Below are 22,201 nucleotides of genomic sequence, written 5' to 3' on the forward strand. Positions count from 1 at the left end.
ATTTCGGAGATAATCCATAATTTATTTTTTTCATATAAGGCCTCTACAAGCGTGTACACTTGCCTTAGGGCCGGCTTACATATTGATTAGTGCTTAGAATGAGTTCATACATTTGCTACTAAACTTAAGTACAATCTCGGTCGATTGATGTACGAAATGACATTGATATGTCACAGATTTCAATTGTTTGGTTGAGTTAAATGTAATGCCCGTGTTACAACAACGCTATATGCTACATTTAATTACTTTTTAAACAAAAAAAAAAACAAATAAGAAAACAAAAAAAAATTTCATTACACCAACACGAAGCAAATATTAAATGTAAAATATCAAACAAAATCAAACCAAATCAAATCCAAATGAATGTTATTAAATATTTATCATCCAAAATCATCATTTAAAAGTCAATTCTACCAATAAACATAAGAAAACAACTCAAAATTTGCATTTGATTACTTTGCCTCACATGTGAATAAAATGCAACTTTGCTATCAGTTTTTGATTCAGTGCAAAGTAAGCCTTTCCGAGCTGGTGTGGTGAAAAGACAATTATTACGTAGGTATCTATATGCGCATTGAAAATGACTCCCAAAAGAACAGAAAAGCATCTCTCGCAAATGACAGGCCTAGTTACTGCACACAAACGTTGCAAAACAGAAATACAAATTCCAACAAATTGCATAAAAGTAAACACGAGTACAAAAGGCGACGCAAATGGCTTTTTCAGAGCTAGGTTGCATGGGAGCAGGTGGCCGAGCCTTAAGCCTGCCGGACCACCAAATCCTTATACGACTTTAATTTAACTTTGCTTTATAGGGTTCCACATAACCATAGAGAAATATAGTAAGACAAGAGTGCAAGAGTACATCAGTTTTGGTACCAAAAAGACTATTATTTTCATAGTCAACATCTAGCATCGAGTAGCGGAATTATCAGTACTTTAAGTAGCGGTAGTAGTACTGTCAAGTGACAATAGATGTAGCACCGACCGGAAAGTCTAATGCTCAACAACATAAGACTTTCCGGTCGGTGCTACTACTAGTTCATAATAATTATTTTTTTGCTAGATAATAAAATCATTGCGATGTGGTATAAAATTTAATCTTCTTTATACTTATTTATATTTATTTTTAACAATTTTTCAACTACGCGTATGATACCTGTTTTAAATATTTAATACAGTCAAGTCATTGTATCGGTGAGCGCTTTCAAAGCAGATATGAAAACAGCACAAAAATAAATAAGAAACAGCACCAGACCAAATATTTGATCACTTTTTACCCGGACGATTTCTATCATATTGAATTAATGTTTCAGTCTGAAAACTAAAATTAAAAATGATTTAGGGCCAGTTGCACCAATCACATTTAACGGACTGATTAACGTCAATCAGCAGTGTAGTATGAAACTTAATTCCCATACAATTAAAGGAGATCGTCGACTTTCTTAGGCGTTTGGGCCCACTCGCAAATTGAACGTATACATGTAATATATATAGGAAATTAATCGTTATAATTGCTAGATCATGATGATAAACACAGAGTCACGAAATATAACGGAAATTTTGAGAAATACTGCAATAAAAACTTGAACATGACAAGAAAAACTTTTATATACTAAAGCGTATACTACTCGCACTATTCTGTAAAAGTGTTTTGACTTTTTAAAATAAAATAGACAAAGTCTGACATGTAAATGAAACTGAAATCGTATCCATGTTCAATAAAAATTTATATTTTGATCTTATTCGGCAGTTCATTGTTACTTCTACGGAGAGTGAACAGATTCATTTTAAATCTTCTTTCAATGAAGTAAGGTTTATTTAAGGTTGGCGTTACTTGAAAATATTTGACAGATTGATAAAAATGGTTGCGTTTAGTTAAATAAAAGTAGAATGATATCGTAGTATTCTGAACTCGTTTAAATCTCCAAACTATGTAATTAAATAAAAAGTCACATTACTATATTTCTTAACTACTTATTTTAGGCATTTTTACAGTCAAGTTAGAATTTATAAGTAGGTATATATTAAATAAATAATGAATGACACTACTGATATTTTGAATAGTATCGAAACGCACTTATGTCAACTATGACTTATGGCTACCCACCTTATAGTTTAATGCAATGAGATTTTATAACTCCTTAGTGAAAAAACCTCACGGTTTGTGTGAATTTGAGTGTTATGTCAATGCTAATAAAGATGTTGACGACGGCAAGGCTTTTGTTAATATATAATACATTGATTTACGGAAATGAATACTATAATGTCTTTTAATTATATATTTCTAATTCCTGTTTAATTTTTACCCAATATTATATCTTTTTCAGTAATAAAATGCGTATATAATTAGTATAGTTACTGTAATAGTCTGTACCGTATACGTGATGGTTTACTCTGGGTCCAAAATCGACGATCTCCTTTAGTGAACGCTTTAACGCTGACAAACGGTTTAGTGCAACTGACCCTTAATCGTTAAAATCGAGGCATTGGATCAGTTGCTGTGGTCGATCACACGTCATTGTAACAACCTCGTAAGGCCCATGGTCCTACCTATAGCACTTATTCACTTCGATGTAATTATAAATCATATCCAATTGGAACAGAGTTGCATTTGTTTTGTTTCTTTAAATTTTATACTAAGCAAATTCAACTCTATTTCTTACAGTATAGGTTCAAATACCATTGGCAAATTTTGGATTTTTCATTTGTATGGCTGGGCTTTAGGAGGATAAAACATGTACACGCAAGTTAAAAGTTATCCCTTTGTTTAACTTTGCCGCAGACTAATAGAACCCAGTGTCAACTGAAGTAAAATACATTTTAACTTTCTACATATTATAAAAGTTTCAAGTAGGTACCTATATGTTTTTAAGTATTTGATTTTCATACCAATATTATGCGAGTGTACAAATTATAAATTATACATACAATGTAGCACTACCTACAATACTCCTTATGTTAAAAAATACCGATGATAATCTTTTTAAAAGTACCTACCTAGAGGTAAATGTTATGTAAATTTATCCGTTTTTATTAAATAAAATAATTATACCAACGCCATCCACTCGTAGGTAATTAAAATTAACCACGTACCTACAGGTTGCTGAAATCCTAAGCCAACTGTCATTGCCAGGTATATTGCTTGACAGCAAAGATATTGACAGTATAAAATTATAACTCTAACTAAATACCTGAGTTCACTTACGTATTTAAATAAGCTCGATAAACAAAGGTAGTACAAAAGTGTTTAAAATGTAGAACAGAGATGTTCATAAATATACAGTGTGGAAAGAAAAGCCGGGCCCTGGAGGGAAACTACCTTAAATCCTTAAGCTGGCTCATTTTACTTAAAGGAGACATTCCTTTATTTTTAAAAAGAAATAAAACTGCATTCAAAGATTTTCTAAAACTCGCTTGCCTCGCCCGGGACTCGAACCGACTAAACCTTCCAAAAAATAAAAACTCGCAATGTTATTCTACTAGTCGATACAGTTAATGTTAATGATCACATTTCTCCAAGAAACATTAGGTCTTACACTCGTCGGTCGTACAAAATATCCATAAAATCTAATATTTAGTACTCAAGATTTTTTTAGACAAGCCAAATTGAAGAAAAAAAGAAAAATACTTTGAATGCAGTTTTGTTTCTTTTTAAAAATAAAGGAATGTCTCCTTTAAGTAAAATGAGCCAGCTTCAGGATTTAAGGTAGTTTCCCTCCAGGGCCCGACTTATCTTTCCACCCTGTGTATATTTAAGCTTCGTTGAGAAATTTTATCAGGTTAATTACAATTCTGTTACAAAACTTCTGCATTTCACCTTTAGATCGAGTTCTACGTTCCGACATGACTAGGGGCCTGATTCGGATTTTGAAATAGACATCTATTAGACATCTTTTAGACATCACCAAGATACGATAACGATATGTTTAAGATCTAACCTGTCAAATTTGACATTTGCGCGATTCTGGAGATACTGTTGAACGATTTCCACAGGATATAACTTAGAGATCCAATTCACATCTAATAGATATCTTACTCTATGTAACGTAAAAGTGACATTGGTTGCCCGAATTGCGCTGCAAAAGAGAACTAGTTGATATCTAAACTATAACGTATCTAGAATGGATCTAGTACGTGTCGTCTCTTGTGAATATCTTGAAGTTCGAATACGGCAGTAGATAAAATAACGAGTACATAGTTTAAGGTAACCTTCCTCATTTCGCCCGAGATAACACAGACAGCGAAATATGGCTGTGGCTTATGAAACGGTATTCTCGCAGCGGCACGTTGATGCACTTACGTATTCAAACCGGGGGCCTTCAGCGGCATTCCAATTTTAAAAAAAATCTACTGGCGTATTATGGATGGATTTGTCCACGTGATAAAATAACCGTCACTTTTTAACACCGAGCGATTAAAAGTGACGGATGTCGTTTTATCACGGTGTCACGTAGACAAGAACGGCAATCATATCCGTCCTGTAGGGCTAAGATGGTCGGCTCTTTATCATTTGTCACCATGCCTGTCACGTTCTAACAAATATGTAAGTGCGAAAGTGACGCATGGCATGACAGGTGATAAAAATGCGACCATGATACCGCTTCTGAAACCCCTATTTATTGAGGTGCAGTAGATTCACAGTTGGATTGAAATAAATCGCTATGTTAGCTCGGTTTTGCATTTATTTTCCTGAAAATCTATACTTTTTTATTGTAACTTCCTCTTATTTCACATTCAATATTTAATGACTGTATGCGCTCAGATTTTTATCACCACTTATAAAATAATTAAGTACCTAATATACATAGTTAAATGCACAAAAATAAATTGATTCAGTCGCTGATTATAGCCCAACCACTCCATATATAAAAAGTCTTGTGTATTCATGCGCACTGAGACTTGAGAGTGATGTCAAATAAATTTAGATGAGATATTGTTAGAGGGTTCCGAATGCCGCTCCTTATTCCCGTATGTACATTTCATGTACTAAACTTATGTTTGTGTAATTATGTTTTTTTTTTATATGATATTGGTATTTTATGTGATTATGTATGGGTATTTTATTTGCCTGAAATAAAGAATTTGTCAAAACAGAGATCTGTGCAACTACCCGACGAAAAGTGTATGGAGAAGTTTGCCATTATTATCCTCGAGTTGTGCGAGAAGCAATTGAAATCAAGAAACACCCCAGAAATTTTAGTAGGGAGGATGGTTTCAACTTATCGCCAACTTGGGAACCAGTGATACAAAAGTTAAAGCCAAAGGATCTATCTTCGGACAGGTGCGTGGATATTGTGTGTTGCGTGTCGGACTATTGACAATAATTAACATTATGTGTAGTGGGTGGTTTGAAAATGTGATGTCTACCCCAAACTTCTCCATACACTTTTCGTCGGGTAGTTGCACAAATCTCTGTTTTGACATTTTGCTGGGACATCAGTCAGCCGCGACCACGACCAGTGAAACCTGTGTCGAAACGTCGGTAAATCAAGGTAATTGAATAAAATTCGCGTTAGACCCGTCTATAAATGTGAGTTAATATGTGTTCAAAACGCGAAAGTTTAAAATATTATAAAGAATTTGATTAATTGATTAAAATGATGTCGAGAACCAACGTGTTATGTGAACCTGCTTTAGAGTGCAGCTGTATTTGTATGAGTGTGACGCACTAACATTGACACCTACTTCAATAATTGATAATTACAGCCCGGATTTTCATTATGAAATTAATAAAAAAATTAAATATCGACTCACGATCATAATAACAATAATCCGATTAATTTTGGTGGAAAAACGAAAATAATATTTCTTTTGTTTTAAGTATTGAAAAGTTCAACAGCGTTAATATAACCTCCTACGACTCCTGACGCCTACCTTCACGTTATATTTAGAAATACGGATTAAATTGAAATACTTTAAGTAAATAGGACGTAGACGCGTGTAAGTGGTAAATAAATTAGAAAATAGACCGGTAGAAATACTAGCACGACCTCTTAAAAGGCCTTTCGATATCGTATTCGCTGCTTTCTATGCTAATATCGATATCATTATTACATTTAAGGGGCACCCCACACTAGCGTCTCTCGAGCGTCGGCGTCTAAAGTCAACTCTATGGCTCCTGCTCGACGCAACGTTGACGTCGACGCTCAAAAGACGCTAGTGGGCTTTTAGAGCTAGTCTACAACGGCGATCTTCCTAATGGTTCCTTCGGTTATTGAAATATGACTAACAAGATGGTAACGGACTAATATTGATTTAGGCGGAAGGCTAGCGGGAACTCCCGAACATGGTTAACGATTAGAGGATAGAGGATTCCCGCTTCACCACACTAATGTAGTCCCCATTTTCCTTTCTAGGTACATATTATGTAATAATATTATACATAGGACATTATGTATAATATTATTACATAATTCGATGAATATTAACCATATCTTTGCCCCTTCATTAAACTTTAAACTGCAAAAATTAAACATGTTAAGAACGGGTCACTCACGTATTTTAAGTCGAAGTAATATGTCTGTGTCTCACGCTATTGTATCGTTGTTAAAAATTAAACAAGCAAACAAATCAAACTGCGGGGGATAGCTGTAGTTTAATAGTACTACGCGCGACAATATGCGATTTGTTAGTTATTAGATTGCTGTGTGTATTAGTTTAGGGATTGTAAAGTCAAATACAAAAACATATAGGTATTCATTTATGGTGGCCAAGCCTACATTGTTTCCACAACTGGAAGTCGAACATAAGAAGCCTAAAGTGACGTTAGCTTCTTGTTAGAATAAATTAAATATAATTTTAATTTTAGTATAAAAGTAGGTATACATCTCAAACGTCACATCCAGTTTGCTTATAGCTTGGGGCTCGTACACCTTCAGATAAATTTAATGTTGAAGTTAGTCTGCTTACAAATCCCTAAGGTATCTCTATAGGATAGGCTAGAGTATTTATCGCTGAAATATATCTTATACCTTTAAACAAGCAATTCTTGTATATATATTTATTTATATCTCGGAAACGGCTCTAACTATTTCGATGAAATTTGCTATATGGGGGTTTTCGGAGGTGAAAAATCGATCTAGCTAGGTATTACCTCTGGGAAAACGCGCATTTTTGAGTTTTTATACGTTTTCCTAGCAAAGCTCGGTCTCCCAGATATTGTAGGTATTACACGATAAGGAAATTGAAAAGGCATGCGACAATAAATATTAAAAAATGCATTAAAAATTAAGTCAAAAAAAAATTCAGAATAGGTATATGAAATAAAACAATTTAAACAGATTATGCTTGTAACGCATTGCATTTTAAATACAATAAGTACACGTTACGCTACGCTACGTTTCGAACTCTTTACCACGTTCGTGGTCAACGTTACGGGTAGATTGAGGAAAAATTATATCCTGTGTCATTGCTAAACTACCCACGAATACAATCATAATAACAAATTTCAAAATGGGCTGATAAAGCTAGTTACATATTATTATTAAATTAATTATAAGATACTTATAAAAATGTCCAAACCTACGAACGCTAGGGCCTCATAGTCCGATGGCGTGGAATGGTCTATACATTCTTGTGCACGATATATTTGATTAAATTTCATGATTGACTTTGCGGTAATCGAAGATAATAATCTGTGTGTAATTAAGTATGTCATAAATACACTTTACTAAGACAATTTATTATTAACCTTCTAAACTCACGGGTCCCGGTCATTTGATAGGCATGCGTGGGGATACAGATCCAACACGTAGAGGCCCTTTGGAGAAGTTAGCTGTTATGTAATACACCTGCTAGAACCCATTCACGGGTACAAATAGATACCCGTAAATCGGTCCCAACAGGCGTAGGGGCTATTGTAAATATAGTGGAGAAAACTGCTGGTTATGGTGATGAATTTTGGGTGGTCAAAAGATTGGGCTATTGCTGAGAGGTCCGGACACCTGCCATAACAATGTTAGTACACGTTATCGAGGCAGGTGGTATAACATTAACCTTTATTGTTATAGTAGGTAGGTATTAAGACATATTTAGTACACAACGGCTGGGTTATTAAAGTAGAACTTTTTGACAGTAAATGTAAAGTACAAAGTAGATGCTTGCTGCAAAACTGGATAGATATTAAAATTACCCGCACCAGCGACGCTTTTGTTGGCGCGACCGTCGACAAGCAAGCTTGCACATGCCACGCAAAGAACTTCCAATGCACCGTGAAATTGCCTATTTTCCACGTGAATTTTATTTATTTATGTCATACACCGATAACAGTTTCGCTCGGCCCGTCGCGGCTCATTGCGTCGGAAAATCTCTTCCATAAAGCAAATGCATTCGAAATGTAATTTTAACATACCTACTATTATTTTCATTTTGCATCGAATATTTATATTTGTCCCTAACTACTTTCTCTAATAATGTTTTAAAAAAAATTGTAATTTATATAACATTTTAACTTTAGAATAGTTGTGAACTTTGCATGAAAAATTCACAAAGAGTACAATGTCCCGCAAGCAGTGCATCCTGTTAAAATTTGTACGAGCGTACGAAATTAGAACCTTCTCACATGGAACCCAAAGTCGTATTTAGATCGCAAATTCATGCAAAGATATATACTGTATATCATTTGGCTCATTCAAAACGGAAACTGATTCATTTCCGATGCATGGTTGAAGCTCTTTGTGGGGATCGTTGGGAGCGAATTGCTCACATTTTCATTTTATTCCGATATCAATACCTTTCGGTCTTATACACTTAGGAATACCTGTGGTAAATGTAATATGATTTAGTATCGAATAATTATGAAGAAACTGTTTCGTTTCCATATTTAATGCAGTTTATTTTTCTTACCAAGTCGCATTTAATTAAAAATGTGTAATTTTCTCGAATAATTACACAGCAAAAATAATTGAATATGTATTATCATTTAACTATTGTTATTGCTGTCGCTCTTGCTATAAAACTTCCGTTAAATGCAAGGAAACCTGCGATAGTATGAATATTGTGATAGATTTAATCAGAATCGGCGTCTGAACTCATCAGCAACATGCACTCCGAGTAATGTCAAATCAAATCCAGAACAGATAATTATTTACTTAAATAGTTACCTACTGAATAAATATAAATAGCAATGCTGATAGCAAGAGATTAGAGTGTTTTTCATAGAAAACAGCCAGCATACATAACTACATAAATATATTAAGTATCCTGTATACAAAATGTTGGCCCTGTTTTCTATAGAAAGTGCACTGAACCATATATGGCTAAGTAAATTTAAATCAATACACTAACAGTTTTCTCGCGAGACGTTCCGCTTATGGAACGCTAGCTAGACTCGGCAGAGTTAAGGCAGACGCTGACTGGCATTTCCCAGGCGGGCACTTCGCTCTTTCACGTTCCAATCGCGTTCGCGAAACGCAACAATGCATAAACATTTCAATGTTGTTTCCATATCGCTGGCCAAATATTTCAGGGTTCTATGTTTCACTTTTATCCAACTGAAATTTGAACATTGTCATAGTCAAGTCAAGTCAAATATACTTTATTCATGTAGTAGGCCTATTATACAGATCAAATTTACTACTAAGAATTTCACAAAAAGATCGTCAAACATAAAAAAAAATATAAAAAATACTAGTCTAGAATGTTTCTAGAATAAAATCTAAATGTCAATAAAACATAACAAAGAAGTACATACATTGAAATATCCATTTCGAATCTCAATTAATCCCACGTTGTTTATCACTCATGTAGTCATGTGTGGTATATAATAAGCAGGGATCGTTAATTTTCCAGCAATTTTGGTGCAGCATAGTAAAAATAAAGGACTTTCTTCAATTTTTTTTAGGGAGAGGTTTGGTTAATGTTAATATTACTGTTATTAACCCTAATTATCTATTCCACCTAGAGTAGGGCATACAGATGCTGCACCAAAATTGCAGGAAAATTAACGATCACTGATAATAAGCTTTAGAAATAAGTTTATGCTTTACGTATTTCTTAAATTTATTAGTAATTGGTAATTCACAGTGACATTATACAGGGTGTTTGGTACATCGTTTGCCAAATTAAAACAAACGGCAGATAGGTTGAGTCATTTGCTATCTTCTCATGCCTAGAAAAAAAAATTGGCCATGGTTTTTTTTACTACTGCGCAAGTAAAAATTTGAAGTTTACGAAAAACTGGCATAGAGCTGAAAAAAAAACGTGCGCAAAATTTAAAATTTCCAGGCCTGGGAAGACAGCAAATGACTCAACCTATCTGCCGTTTTAATTTGGCAAACGATGTACCAAACACCCTGTATAGTGACATTAAGTCGAATTTCAACTATCTTGAAAATGTAACATAGAAGCCTGTAATATTGGGCCAGCGATATATATTATCCAGTTTCGGGTAGGTTCTTATTTATAGTAACTTACCCCGAAGCGTGCAACACTAGGTAATTGGTAATGTTTAATACATTCGTCCGATTGCATTTCGCGCTCAATAATCAGTGCAATTTTGATCGTCAAAGTTGTATCAAAACAAAACCAAAGCCTTAACAAAATAGTACATCAAAATCGGACTCTTGTTGTCATAACCGCGACTGGGCCGGTAATACCTTGAAGGTTGCGGGTTAGAACTCGCACGAAGAAATATTTTTTTACCCCCTTATTCATAAACGTTTACTAAAGTTAACAGGCCGATAATAATCGTTCGTCCCTTTCCATCATACCAATACGTCGGAAAGGGACAAACGATTATTATCGGCTTGTCAAGTTTAGTAAACGTTTATGAATAAGGGGGTTAGTCTTTTAATAGATTAAAATCATATTTTTATTGTCATGGTGTTAACTAGACTTATCTTCCTCTTCCTCGCGTTATCCCGGCATTGCCACGGCTCGGGAGCCTGGGGTCCGCTTGACTACTACTCCCATGATTTGACGTAGGTACTAGTTTTTACGAATGCGACTGCCATCTGACCTTTCAACCCAGAGGGGAAACTAGGCCTTATTGGGATTCACTAGACTTGTATCGACCGGGATATGAACCCTGATTACCTTTTGTATTGTTTTCGAGCTCACGGTTCATATCCCGGTCGATATAAGTTTAATGTTGTTAACATTTTATCTTATACGGTTGGTTAAAAAGTGATTTTTGTTACCTATTCAAATTAATTCATTGAATAGTTTAAGTGAATAGGTAAATGAGAGTATATTTAATATGAACCAACAATAAGAATTTACTACTTTTATAAAGTAGGTTCATTTAGGTAGGCTTAGTTAAATGATTAGTAAGTGCGACTTGATTCGAGAGAGGGCTAACATTAACTTTCCCGCCTGGCACCTGAGGCGCCAGCAACTTGCACCTGCATCTATTCTGTTATACACAACACACTATAGGTACCTACTAAAGGGGCAAAGTTGTTGTTTAACTTGTTCTAATATTGATGCCCAAGCAAGCGAAAGATTCCAAAATTGAACCTACGGTACAAATCTCTTTAAGTCAATAATGCACAAAGATATTATACTGTTTGTTAGGTAAATTTGGCTATACAACGTCAGCATTACGAAAGTTATAACGTCAGCGTCACAGCACTGGCATACTTGGGTAATTCAATGGCATTATCCATATTGCACGATATCACGCGTTACCTGAAAGTCGAGCATCTTTTATAGACCATTCTGCTACGCAAACATAGTACTCATACCAACGCAAGTGCAAAAGTATCTAGTATAAATACGCCCATGAGCAATATTTCGAATACATGAAAGCGTATTCCCGAAGGCCGGAGTTTGTTGAGTAGCATTAAAAGATTAAAAGTCGACAGTTCGTTCAAGCTGTATCGAATGCGAACGGGAAACGATCCTCGAGCGCGACATATATTTGCGATGCAGGCGGCGCGTCCGTGGCCAACTTTGCCTAGCGAATGCAAAAATTTAAATTAAAATCATAAATCAACCGTGTATCGAGTAAGTTTCGAGATCGGTGTATGTTTCGAATGCAGGCTTTTGCTTGTGTTTTCGTGGTTGTTGTGATTGTGTATTTTGTAAGTTATGGGAAAAACTATCTCGTATGGATCAGTAATGTATTTGTAATCAAATATTGCTGTTACTTCTCGCTAGTGGTGGCGTTCTTACCAATAAAATAAATACCTCTCCTGGGGCCTATTGCATAATAAAATACAAGCTAATACTATTAGTGATTTTACATACAAAATCACTAATAGTATTAGCTAGTATGTTATTATGCAATCCGGCCCTGGTTTTGAAAATAAAATACATTGTAGATACTGGACACTGCTTTTGTATTGTTTTTCACTTGGCCACAAAATAAGTAATAGTTTTTCATACCCCGACCCGAATGAAATTATAGAGTTTCAATTCAATTTGCCACGCAATGAAGGATTGTTCAAAATGCCGGTGTATTGCGCCATGTATTTCCATGCGATAGGTATATATTATGGGTGCTTGTCAATATCAATAAATAACAACTTTTACTTGTACCACGTTGCTGACTAACTGCCCTAAGGAACTTTGATGCATATACAGACATAATTGTATCGTGCGTACATTCCATACTATGCCGTACTAAAGTCAAGTGTAAAAATATGGGTGCACACATCATACTCAAGAATATGTACCATAGCTCTTAATATCAGCGAATGAAGAACTATGGGACATATTTTTGAGAAGTTATATGCACCCATATTTTTACTCTTGAATGTACCTATCCGCCCTGTACTACTGTGACTAGGCACTATTACCCGGCGCCCATCCTCCTGCTCAGCAGCCCTAATAACCCTAGGTACTAAACTGGCTGAAAATTAGGTAAGCCGATGGTAATCGAGTTTTATGGACGCTCCGGTACAGATGGCTAGGTATAAAATACCTACCTAAAATATTGCTATTAAAAATATATTTTTACTAGTAAAATTATTGACTTTGGAGAATAACTTTCCTGTTACCATGCTTGACAATAGGCATATTCTAGTTAGTATAATTGAGTGATGTTTCAACAGTATAGTTTAATAAAATTTGAACCGTTACTCTAATGAAACAATACCTATATTATAAACTAATTGATGTAAACGATAGGTAGGCACAGGCTGTTTACTTTTAGTTACGATTAGGAGTATTTTAGAATTAGGTAATTGCTTTTAAATATTATGAGTATATCATAATCTTAATTAAGAGAACTCCAGGAAGCTGAAATTAGAAATTTTAATCTTCTGCAAATCCTTCTTCCGTAAGCTGAAACCGTTTTAATGTTAAAATTGTACAGTTTATAGTATTTTATCTTAGGTTAAGTAGAATCCGCATATAATGAAATCGAAGGGAAGTGACAAATACGTCTAAGTGGATGACATATAAAACAGAGTTGATACACTTCTTAATTATGTCAATTTTTCCAAATTAATCTCTAATTCCCTTGTGAGAAATGTTTTTTTTTTTAATTTTGTACCAATTATACAATACAATACAATACAATACAATACAAATGCATTTATTTCATTACTTTTTACATCAACTTATCCTAATCCGCACACAAGTAATATTTACCTAATTAAAAAAAAATCCTACAATATACCTATTGTACAAAATGAATAAAGTGATGTTCGGATATTTTTGAACATCCCATGTACTACAGATATTTTTGGATAACTTAGATAGTTTCTGAACAACTAGTTTAAAATGAAACATTAATTTAGTTCATGGTATGTTGAAAATTTACCATCGATCAAAATATTATCATATACTGAGTCTCCTCTTTCTACCAGGTAAACCTGAAATGAATACTTACCTTAATTACTTCTTAACATTGTAATAGAATGCAATCCCACTGGTCTATGCGGTCAATAGTTCGGCCCACGTGCTACATGCTAGAAGGGATATTGCCGGGGTCGGTATGAATTAAAGGCGCCTATCTGTAGCAGAGCGGATACGCGATAGTACTGAAATTGTTAGTGTCTACATAAACGAGTATGTGCGCACGAAATTTCTGTATATGGATCAATGTGTGTGTACGAGCGTTTTGACATTGTCTGATCTGATCCGATATCGGATGTCGGATACGACCACAAATAACCAAAAAAATTAAAAGTGAATAGGAGTTTATTGTCAAAAAGATAACTTTAAGAACCAAGAAAGAATGACTTGATGACTTAGGGCACTCTCTAGCACCTGCTTTTGTCCAAAAATCATCCGTTGTCCGATGTGATAGGCAATAATAGCAGCTCATGGACGTTTAAATCTTAATTTAACACGTATCTGTAATGACTCTAATGTGGCTGAAAGACACAGTCTCTTTACACTATCTTCTTCTTCTTCTAGATTACACTAAAACCATACTTGCTGCCTAATTAATTACCCGCATAATAATTTTGGTCCCAATTGTGTGTTCTCCGTTTTGATTGTTCAACACCACTTACGTCAAAAACATGATAGCCAGTTAGATTGTTTCGCAAGTACGGAATCGTATATAACAACCAGGGACAGACTACTTTTAACTGCAATTCATGCAAAGTCCAGTTTTCAATTAAGCGGATTTCCCATACATATTGCAGATGGAATTCAGTCCATCTATTTCGGCCCCAGTTTGTGCCTAGTCTTTCCCACAAACAGTGTTAAACTACTAATCCTTACGACTGCATGTCTACACAGCCGCTACGAACGCAGGTGTGCTACGAACAGCTCCCATTTCTTCTCACAAATGTAATAATGACAATTGAAAAGCGAATGTTTATATGACATTTTAGATTTGCGCCGTTGCATTGTACGGGTATAACCCCTCGAGTATTAAAACGCACAAATGGAAGAAAGTCGCCTATGTATGTATTTCCCTCGTTTCTTCCGACGTTCTTCTTCCAAGGACGGCAAATGAAGTATGAAGAATTTATAAGCAGAGAGCACGTGCCCGCCCTCCGCTTCATTCTCGAGGCGGCTAGTCGAGAGTGTTCATAATGAGAACTGTGCAGACTTAATTAGAGTCGGTTTGATTGCAGCCGTGAGTGGCGTCAGCTGGGAGGAATGGTGGACCTACGACGGCATCTCAGGTGAGCTTGCACTGTTTTATTTGTCTCACTAGTGGAGCATACCACGGGCTGCCCCGTACAAACGCATTTTGTTTCGTGTATTTGAACTTTTTTTTCGGCGTTTAAATCAGATGATTAAATTTCTCTGTGCATATTTTTGACCATTTGTCACAGAGAAAGAAACTCCTATACCTGTAAATCTTCAGAAAATTGACGTTCGTACGGGACAACGGTAGACAGTTTCATGGAATGCTCCTAGTAACGATCCTTAATGAGCCTAAACTTTTGCGTTTGCTGAAATAAATGTCATATACTAAGAAAGTGACCAAGGCCTCCAGTGTCCCGGGCTGGAATCCTGCACCTGTCGCGATAGCAGAGGACGCTGGTTCGATTCCAGCCTGGGGCACTGGAGGCCTTGGTCACTTTTTCTTGGTAAGTATATGACATTTATTTCAGTTTATAATGTATATAGTAGTAAAATAATTTACTTTCTTCTAATACTTCTATTAGTTTTGCGTTTGCTGTTTAAGATCCTGATTAAACACTTATATATTCTAATTTACATTCGATAAGTTAAGTAACTAACACTACTAAACATTATTTTTAAATTTTCAGCTTGCTTTTAAACTACAGTCGTGTTTTTTTATGTTTAGGTATCGAAAAAGGTCACACATTTTTGCCCTGAAAATAACACGCTTAAAGATGATTTGTTTTACAAAAATATAAAGTCACTTCAACCAATATAAAATTTGTATCTCTGCACTTAAAATTGTCACATAGTGAGTCAATGAGCGACAAAATCCATTAGCATTGAAAGCTAAATTAAATTACATTAAACGGGACAATATATGTATTTACTCCACTCCGCATAAAACAGTAATTAAATTAGTAACAAGTGGTTAAAGCGGAATAATAGGTTTTAATTTGATTAAATCCACAAACGCGGTCCCATCAAAATACCAACATACCAACGAACCCTCTTTTTATTAGTACTCGGATATGGTTTAACCCGATAAATCGCTCAAAGGCAAAGCGGTACGAATATGGTCCGTGTAAAATCTCAATCCATTGACCTACCACAAGCGACGCAAAACATTACGTTTGCCAGCCGTATCAATTTCTCGTGCCGATAACATTTTTAGCAGTTTACGTGACGCGAAATTTATACGGGCGATTTATCTTGTATTCATATCGCGTTACTGGCAAAATTGTGAAGTGTGTTATCGCGTCATTCGCGTACTTATATTTCACACTGTTCCTGATTATTATTCTCTTTAGGGATTGCATATTCCCTGGTGTACAATGAAATTGTTTTCGCATTGTTTCATAAAAGGTATATTGAGACCCACTCAAATATTTCATATAGGCGATATTTCAACGAACTGTTTCCTTCTATTCATTCGACTTACCTGCGATAAGAGGGGGTGTAAAGCCAGGAAATTAGAAAGGAACGAAAGATATGGCTCGCCGCTCGAAACTTAAGGGGCCCACTGATTAACAGTCCGCCGGATGGTATCGGCCTGTCAGTTAGAACAAAATTTTGACAGTTGCGAACAACTGACAGGCCGATACCGTCCGACGGACTGTATCAGTGGGCCCCTTAATACAACGGAAAATTGGGAAATTTTCTCCTCAATAACTCTGATACTTCTGTTTAAAATGTTGTTAGTCAAACGAGTTAAATCCCTCGGCTAAATCACTAGATTTTATAAATAACTACGAAAATTATACTGATATGGGGTGACGCTATATATACCTACAATTAAAACTAGACATGTTTTCGTGTTTTTTTTTTGTATCGAGCCAACTTAAGCCTTTTAAGGTGTTGCTTAAAGTCTGCCCTCGCAAATACATTAGTGATTCAGTAGTCAAATAGTCTTCGCAAATATATGTAGTCTATTCTAGTTTCTATAGAATGTTTTCTTTTTCATGGCATTTGCTCTTGAATAAATCTTATAAAAACTTATTATAAAAACTACAATTTTGCGTTACTACGTATTGAGCTTTAGTAAATATCGTTATCTAATTACACTATACGAATAAGCGTTGAGATTCAGCGAGGAAATGCTGCCAGTATCCTTGGCACTATGCCCCAGGGGTCCTCTTTAGACATAGATTTTTAGTTTATTAACCTATTAGTTTTAGTTTTGTAGGTAGTTTTAATTTTAGATTACACTATTTCATTATTTTTACATAGGCAACTTGTACTATTTTCTAAAATACTTCGATGTACTTGTATTTGTTAGTTATGTAGGTATTAAAATTAAGTTTTTTTTCCTTATGAAAACAAGACTCATGCCACAGCGCACTTTAATTGTCACAACTTTTTTTTTAATAAATAATAAATATGTTAAACACTAACCCCCTTATTCATAAACGTTTACTAAAGTTGACAAGCCGATAATAATCGTTTGTCCCTTTCAGACGTCTTGGTATGATGGAAAGGGACAAACGATTATTATCGGCCTGTCAACTTTAGTAAACGTTTATGAATAAGGGGGTTATATTCCAAATGATACTTACCTAAAACGGATGGATTTTAATTTCTTGTCTGTTGTGTTTTCTAGAACAGAATGTGTAGGGAAATTGAAAGTTATTTTTAATAGCTCGAATGTTTATGCATGTTCAAAAGTAAGTTCATCAATTTGCTGCTCTCCGGCAACGAAGTAGGATAAACTCTGTAAATAGTTACCCACCGCGTTACTCACTGTTCGCACCTACTTCGTGCTTGGTGTCTATGATTTCTTCAGTTTTTAGGGTCCCGCACCCCAAAAGGAAAAAAACCGACAAAGTGCGTTTAAAGCAGTGTAAAAAGAGGGTTCCGTATGTTCATACGATATCAAAAAGCCAAACAAGCAAAACGGCTTACCTTCGCAGCACTTATAGGTACATCTTTATGATAAAAAAATAGAAGGTTTTTTGAAACATCATCCTTCTTCCTCGCGTTGTCCCGGCATTTTGCCACGGCTCATGGGAGCCTGGGGTCCGCTTGACAACTAATCCCATGATTTGACGTAGGCACTAGTTTTTACGAAAGCGACTGCCATCTGACCTTCCAACCCAGAGGGGAAACTAGGCCTTATTGGGATTAGTCCGGTTTCCTCACGATGTTTTCCTTCACCGTAAAGCGACTGGCAAATATCAAATGACATTTCGTACATAAGTTCCGAAAAACTCATTGGTACGAGCCGGGGTTCGAACCCGCGACCTCCGGATTGAAAGTCGCACGCTCTTACCGCTAGGCCACCAGCGCTCCGCTAGGCTCAGCGCGTTTTTTGAAACATCATGTTTCCAATTTACCATTTTTTTTTCGTAACTCCCGATCCAAAAGTGGGACACTTTTCTCAACACAAAAATTGGGATGCAAGTGATAATTCTATGTCCATCTTTAGGTACTATCTGCCTTTTCATTGTCATATTGCGTTCCATTTAAAGATACTTAGCTAAAAACCAGATAACGGTCGCGAATATTTTCATTGAATGTATTATTTTAATTTTAATTTTTAACAAGCAGAAACGTCTGCGAACGATGCTATTAAGCTTAGAATAAATTTAAATGTGGAAAAATTACTGTCTTGGGTGAGACTTGAACTCACGGTCTCTGGATCGATACTCCAGTGCCCTGCCATCTGAGCAACCAAGACCTCATCCATTACCAGCAAATCTTTCCACCACATTATAGGTCAAGGGGACCTTAGCGACATCTACCGCAAGAGTGTTACACTTCTTAAACGGCTACCGGAGTTCCAAGTCATATTGGAAATTCACCAGTTACGATGTGCTACCCATACTAATTTTAATTTTTAACAAGCAGAAACGTCTGCGAACGATGCTATTAAGCTTACAATAAATTTAAAAGTGGAAAATTACTGTCTTGGGTGAGACTTGAACTCATTGGTGAATTTCCAATATGACATGGAACTCCGGTAGCCGTTTAAGAAGAAGAAGTGTAACACTCTTGCGGTAGATGTCTCTAAGGTCCCCTTGACCTGTACTATGGTGGAAAGATTTGCTGGCTATGGATGAGGTCTTGGTGCTCAGATGGCAGAGCGCTGGAGTATCGATCCAGAGGCCGTGAGTTCAAGTCTCACCCAAGACAGTAATTTTTCCACTTTTAAATTTGTATTATTTTAGTTTCTAGTTATAGTGTATTCTACAATACATAATATACCTGGTACTGCCAACTATCATAATTTGGGCAGTAAATCGTGTGTAAATATAGTTCTGAACGCAAAAAGCATTTAAAGGAAAGTTCGCTAACGCGTGGCCATAAAGTGGGCGTGACCGCAACCGCTGCGCCGGCTTCCATGCAATTTTCAAGGTCATAAATAATAAAACCGTGAACGCGTTCCAAAGCACTTTGGCTACTTTCATATCCCTATTGGAGTACTTTGCCATATTGAATGGTAATTGAGTAATTTATAAAATTTAATTAACAAACGGGTCTACCGCGATATAATTTCATTGTGTTTACCTTAAACTCCAACTGCAACTCAGCTGAAACGTCGGGATTGAATTTAAAAACAATGACTTTATATCGCGGTAGACACGTTTGTGTAATTAAATATGTGTACAAAACGCGAGAGTTTAAACTGTTAAAAATTAAATTAAGTAGTGTATTGCAATATAATAAACATACGTATGTTAAAAAGAAGTTCTGTTCCAAAAAGAGGCGTACGCGTTTGGCGTGTGTGTGGGACACGTTACGTTACCAGCACTTAACATTGCTATAATTACCGGTTATATATACCTCAATTAATAGCGGTAGTCGGCATACCGGTAATAGTCCCTAGCTTTATATAAATGTTTATAAGATAAAATCTGAATACAGATAAGCTAGCTACTCGTAGTCTTCATTGAGGATGAGGATATATAGATACTGCGGATCGGATGCAATCATACCGTGACATAAAAAGCCAACCATAATATAATAGACGTCACATTATTCACTGCATTCACGCGAATTCTTCGATAAAAAGCGCAAATGCCGTTATACAGGGAATGCAAGGCATACCACCAATGCCAACCACCAAGGCATACCAATCAATAAAAGCCTTTTGCAATAGCTTGTTGCTATACTAAAATGCTACCTCGGCTACTAAAGGTTTCGACAAAAGATAGTCAAATGAATAGGCTAGCAGTTCAATTCAAACTAGTAACTCTTTCACTGGTTTAACCTTCTTAAAGTGATGCCCATTGAAAGGCTTTTATCGAGGCATTGGTTATCCGTTCCCTGCATTTTATTTGACTGTGGCCAAATCAAAAGTAACTAGTTTAGGGCAGCAGGTAGCCTGATACTGGACGGATTTCTTAATTAAAATGATTTTTAATAAAACAGTAAAATAACATTTAAAAAATACATTATTATACCAAACACCTGTATATAGTCCTTGCTATTAACTTTCATTTTGTAAGCATAGGTTAATGGTTTGAAATACACTATCACAAAGGTAGGATGCATTCACTGCTTATTTAATGGAAAAGGGTCTTCCGGTAGGTAACATTCGTTTTTGAAATATGACACCAGGGGTATTAGGGACCGTAGCTGATAAAATGTAGCACATTATGTTTTTTTTTCAGAAGTATTAAAAGAAACAAGAGTGTTAGTTTAAAAATAAGTAAATATAATGTATTCTGATAACGAAATTTACTCTGACATAAAACGGGCATTCTTCTTCTTCCTCTTCCTCGCATTATCCCGGCATTTTTGCCACGGCTCATGGGAGCATGGGGTTCGCTTGGCAACTAATCCCAAGAATTGACGTAGGCACTAGTTTTTACGAAAGCGACTGCCATCTGACCTTTCAACCCAGAGGGGAAACTAGGCCTTATTGGGATTAGTCCGGTTTCCTCACGATGTTTTCCTTCACCGAAAAGCAACTGGTAAATATCACATGATATTTCGTATATAAGTTCCGAAAAAACTGATTGGTACGAGCCGGGGTTTGAACTCGCAACCTCCGGATTGAAAGTCGCACGCTCTTACCGCTAGGCTACCAGCGCTGTTTTCGGGCCGAGCCCGGGACCAAACCGGGCATTATAAGTACCGTAGAGTTTCGTATCTTCGCCTGGATTTTGACACTTTTCCCAAAAAATCTCTCAAATTTGAAAGCATTTTAATCCGTTAAGGCGAAAAAATGTTTTCTAGTACTCCCAACTATCAGTATACACCACTAAAACTTAGAATTTCATTAGTTAAGTTGGTAATAAATGGCCCCAAAGGCAATAGGCGATGTTTGGGTATTTTTCCCAATCTTCGCCTATGGCATGCCTTGCCGCTAATACTTACTTTTCTGTGACTTACACATGTTAAGTCGTATCTCCTTGGAATGTGCTAATATACTATGAACCTTAACTACACCAGACTAGGCATATTTTTAAAAAACGGGGTAGTAGGCGAAGTTTGGTAACAGTCTGAAGTTGTTTTCATACATTTTCTATAATGAAGCTAGGGCTGCCAAAAATTAACCAACATGCCAAATAAAGGGGAGCAATGGTTTATAAGTTAAAAAAAATATATTTTTAACAAAATTGTATAATTGTTGCATAATTGTTGTTATTATCGTAATTGACAGCAAATCAACCTTATTTACACAAAGTGAGACATAAAAATACCTATGTGGTACCTACTCAACATCGGTAAGAGTAGAAATAAACATTTTCATATAGCGTAAACTAAAATAACCAAACATAAGATAATATTTAAATTTGGAAATAAGTAATGTCACCCACCAATGAATGTGGTACAAAAAATTTGTCAACCCTAGGGGTAGGCGAAATTTGGCAACAAGATGGACGCAAAGTACCCTCACCAATGTTTTATCCAATTGTGACTTCTAAACGTAAGCTAGCCATTAAATAATAGTTTCATATGAAAAAGAAATAGTTATAGGATTCAATCATGTAAAAAGTTTATCATTACCGGGTCCAAATCACCGTTTAAAACTGAAGTTAAAACACTGGTTCAAAAAAACGTGTGGTCGGTGTCACGAAAAAACCTCACTAAAGGTCAACAGTGTGAAGTTAGCCGCAGATTGTTCGAAGAATGTTGACACCCGTAAAAAATACTTTGTATTTAGCAGTTTTAAGTAAGGCTTACATTAGAAACATTTTGTTAATGGCAACTTATGTCAAACTAGGCGAAAATAGGTAGCTCAGGCAAAGATACGAAACTCTACGGTATGTAAGAG

At 35.8% G+C, this 22,201-nt stretch overlaps 1 protein-coding gene and 1 long non-coding RNA gene across 2 annotated transcripts in view; both read left to right on the forward strand.

Annotated features, from left to right (window-relative positions):
* The window catches only part of LOC134806523 (uncharacterized), a 496,946-nt gene that overhangs the window by 133,511 nt on the left and 341,234 nt on the right, over positions 1–22,201 (forward strand). The window lies entirely within an intron of this gene.
* The window catches only part of LOC134806510 (carbonic anhydrase-related protein 10-like), a 54,100-nt gene that overhangs the window by 15,446 nt on the left and 16,453 nt on the right, over positions 1–22,201 (forward strand). The window contains exon 3 of the mRNA XM_063779793.1: positions 14,982–15,032. Coding sequence (XP_063635863.1) covers positions 14,982–15,032 — 51 coding nt within the window. The remainder of the gene's footprint in view (positions 1–14,981; positions 15,033–22,201) is intronic.

This window comes from Cydia splendana, chromosome 3 (assembly GCF_910591565.1).
Source record: "Cydia splendana chromosome 3, ilCydSple1.2, whole genome shotgun sequence".
NCBI lineage: Eukaryota > Metazoa > Arthropoda > Insecta > Lepidoptera > Tortricidae > Cydia > Cydia splendana.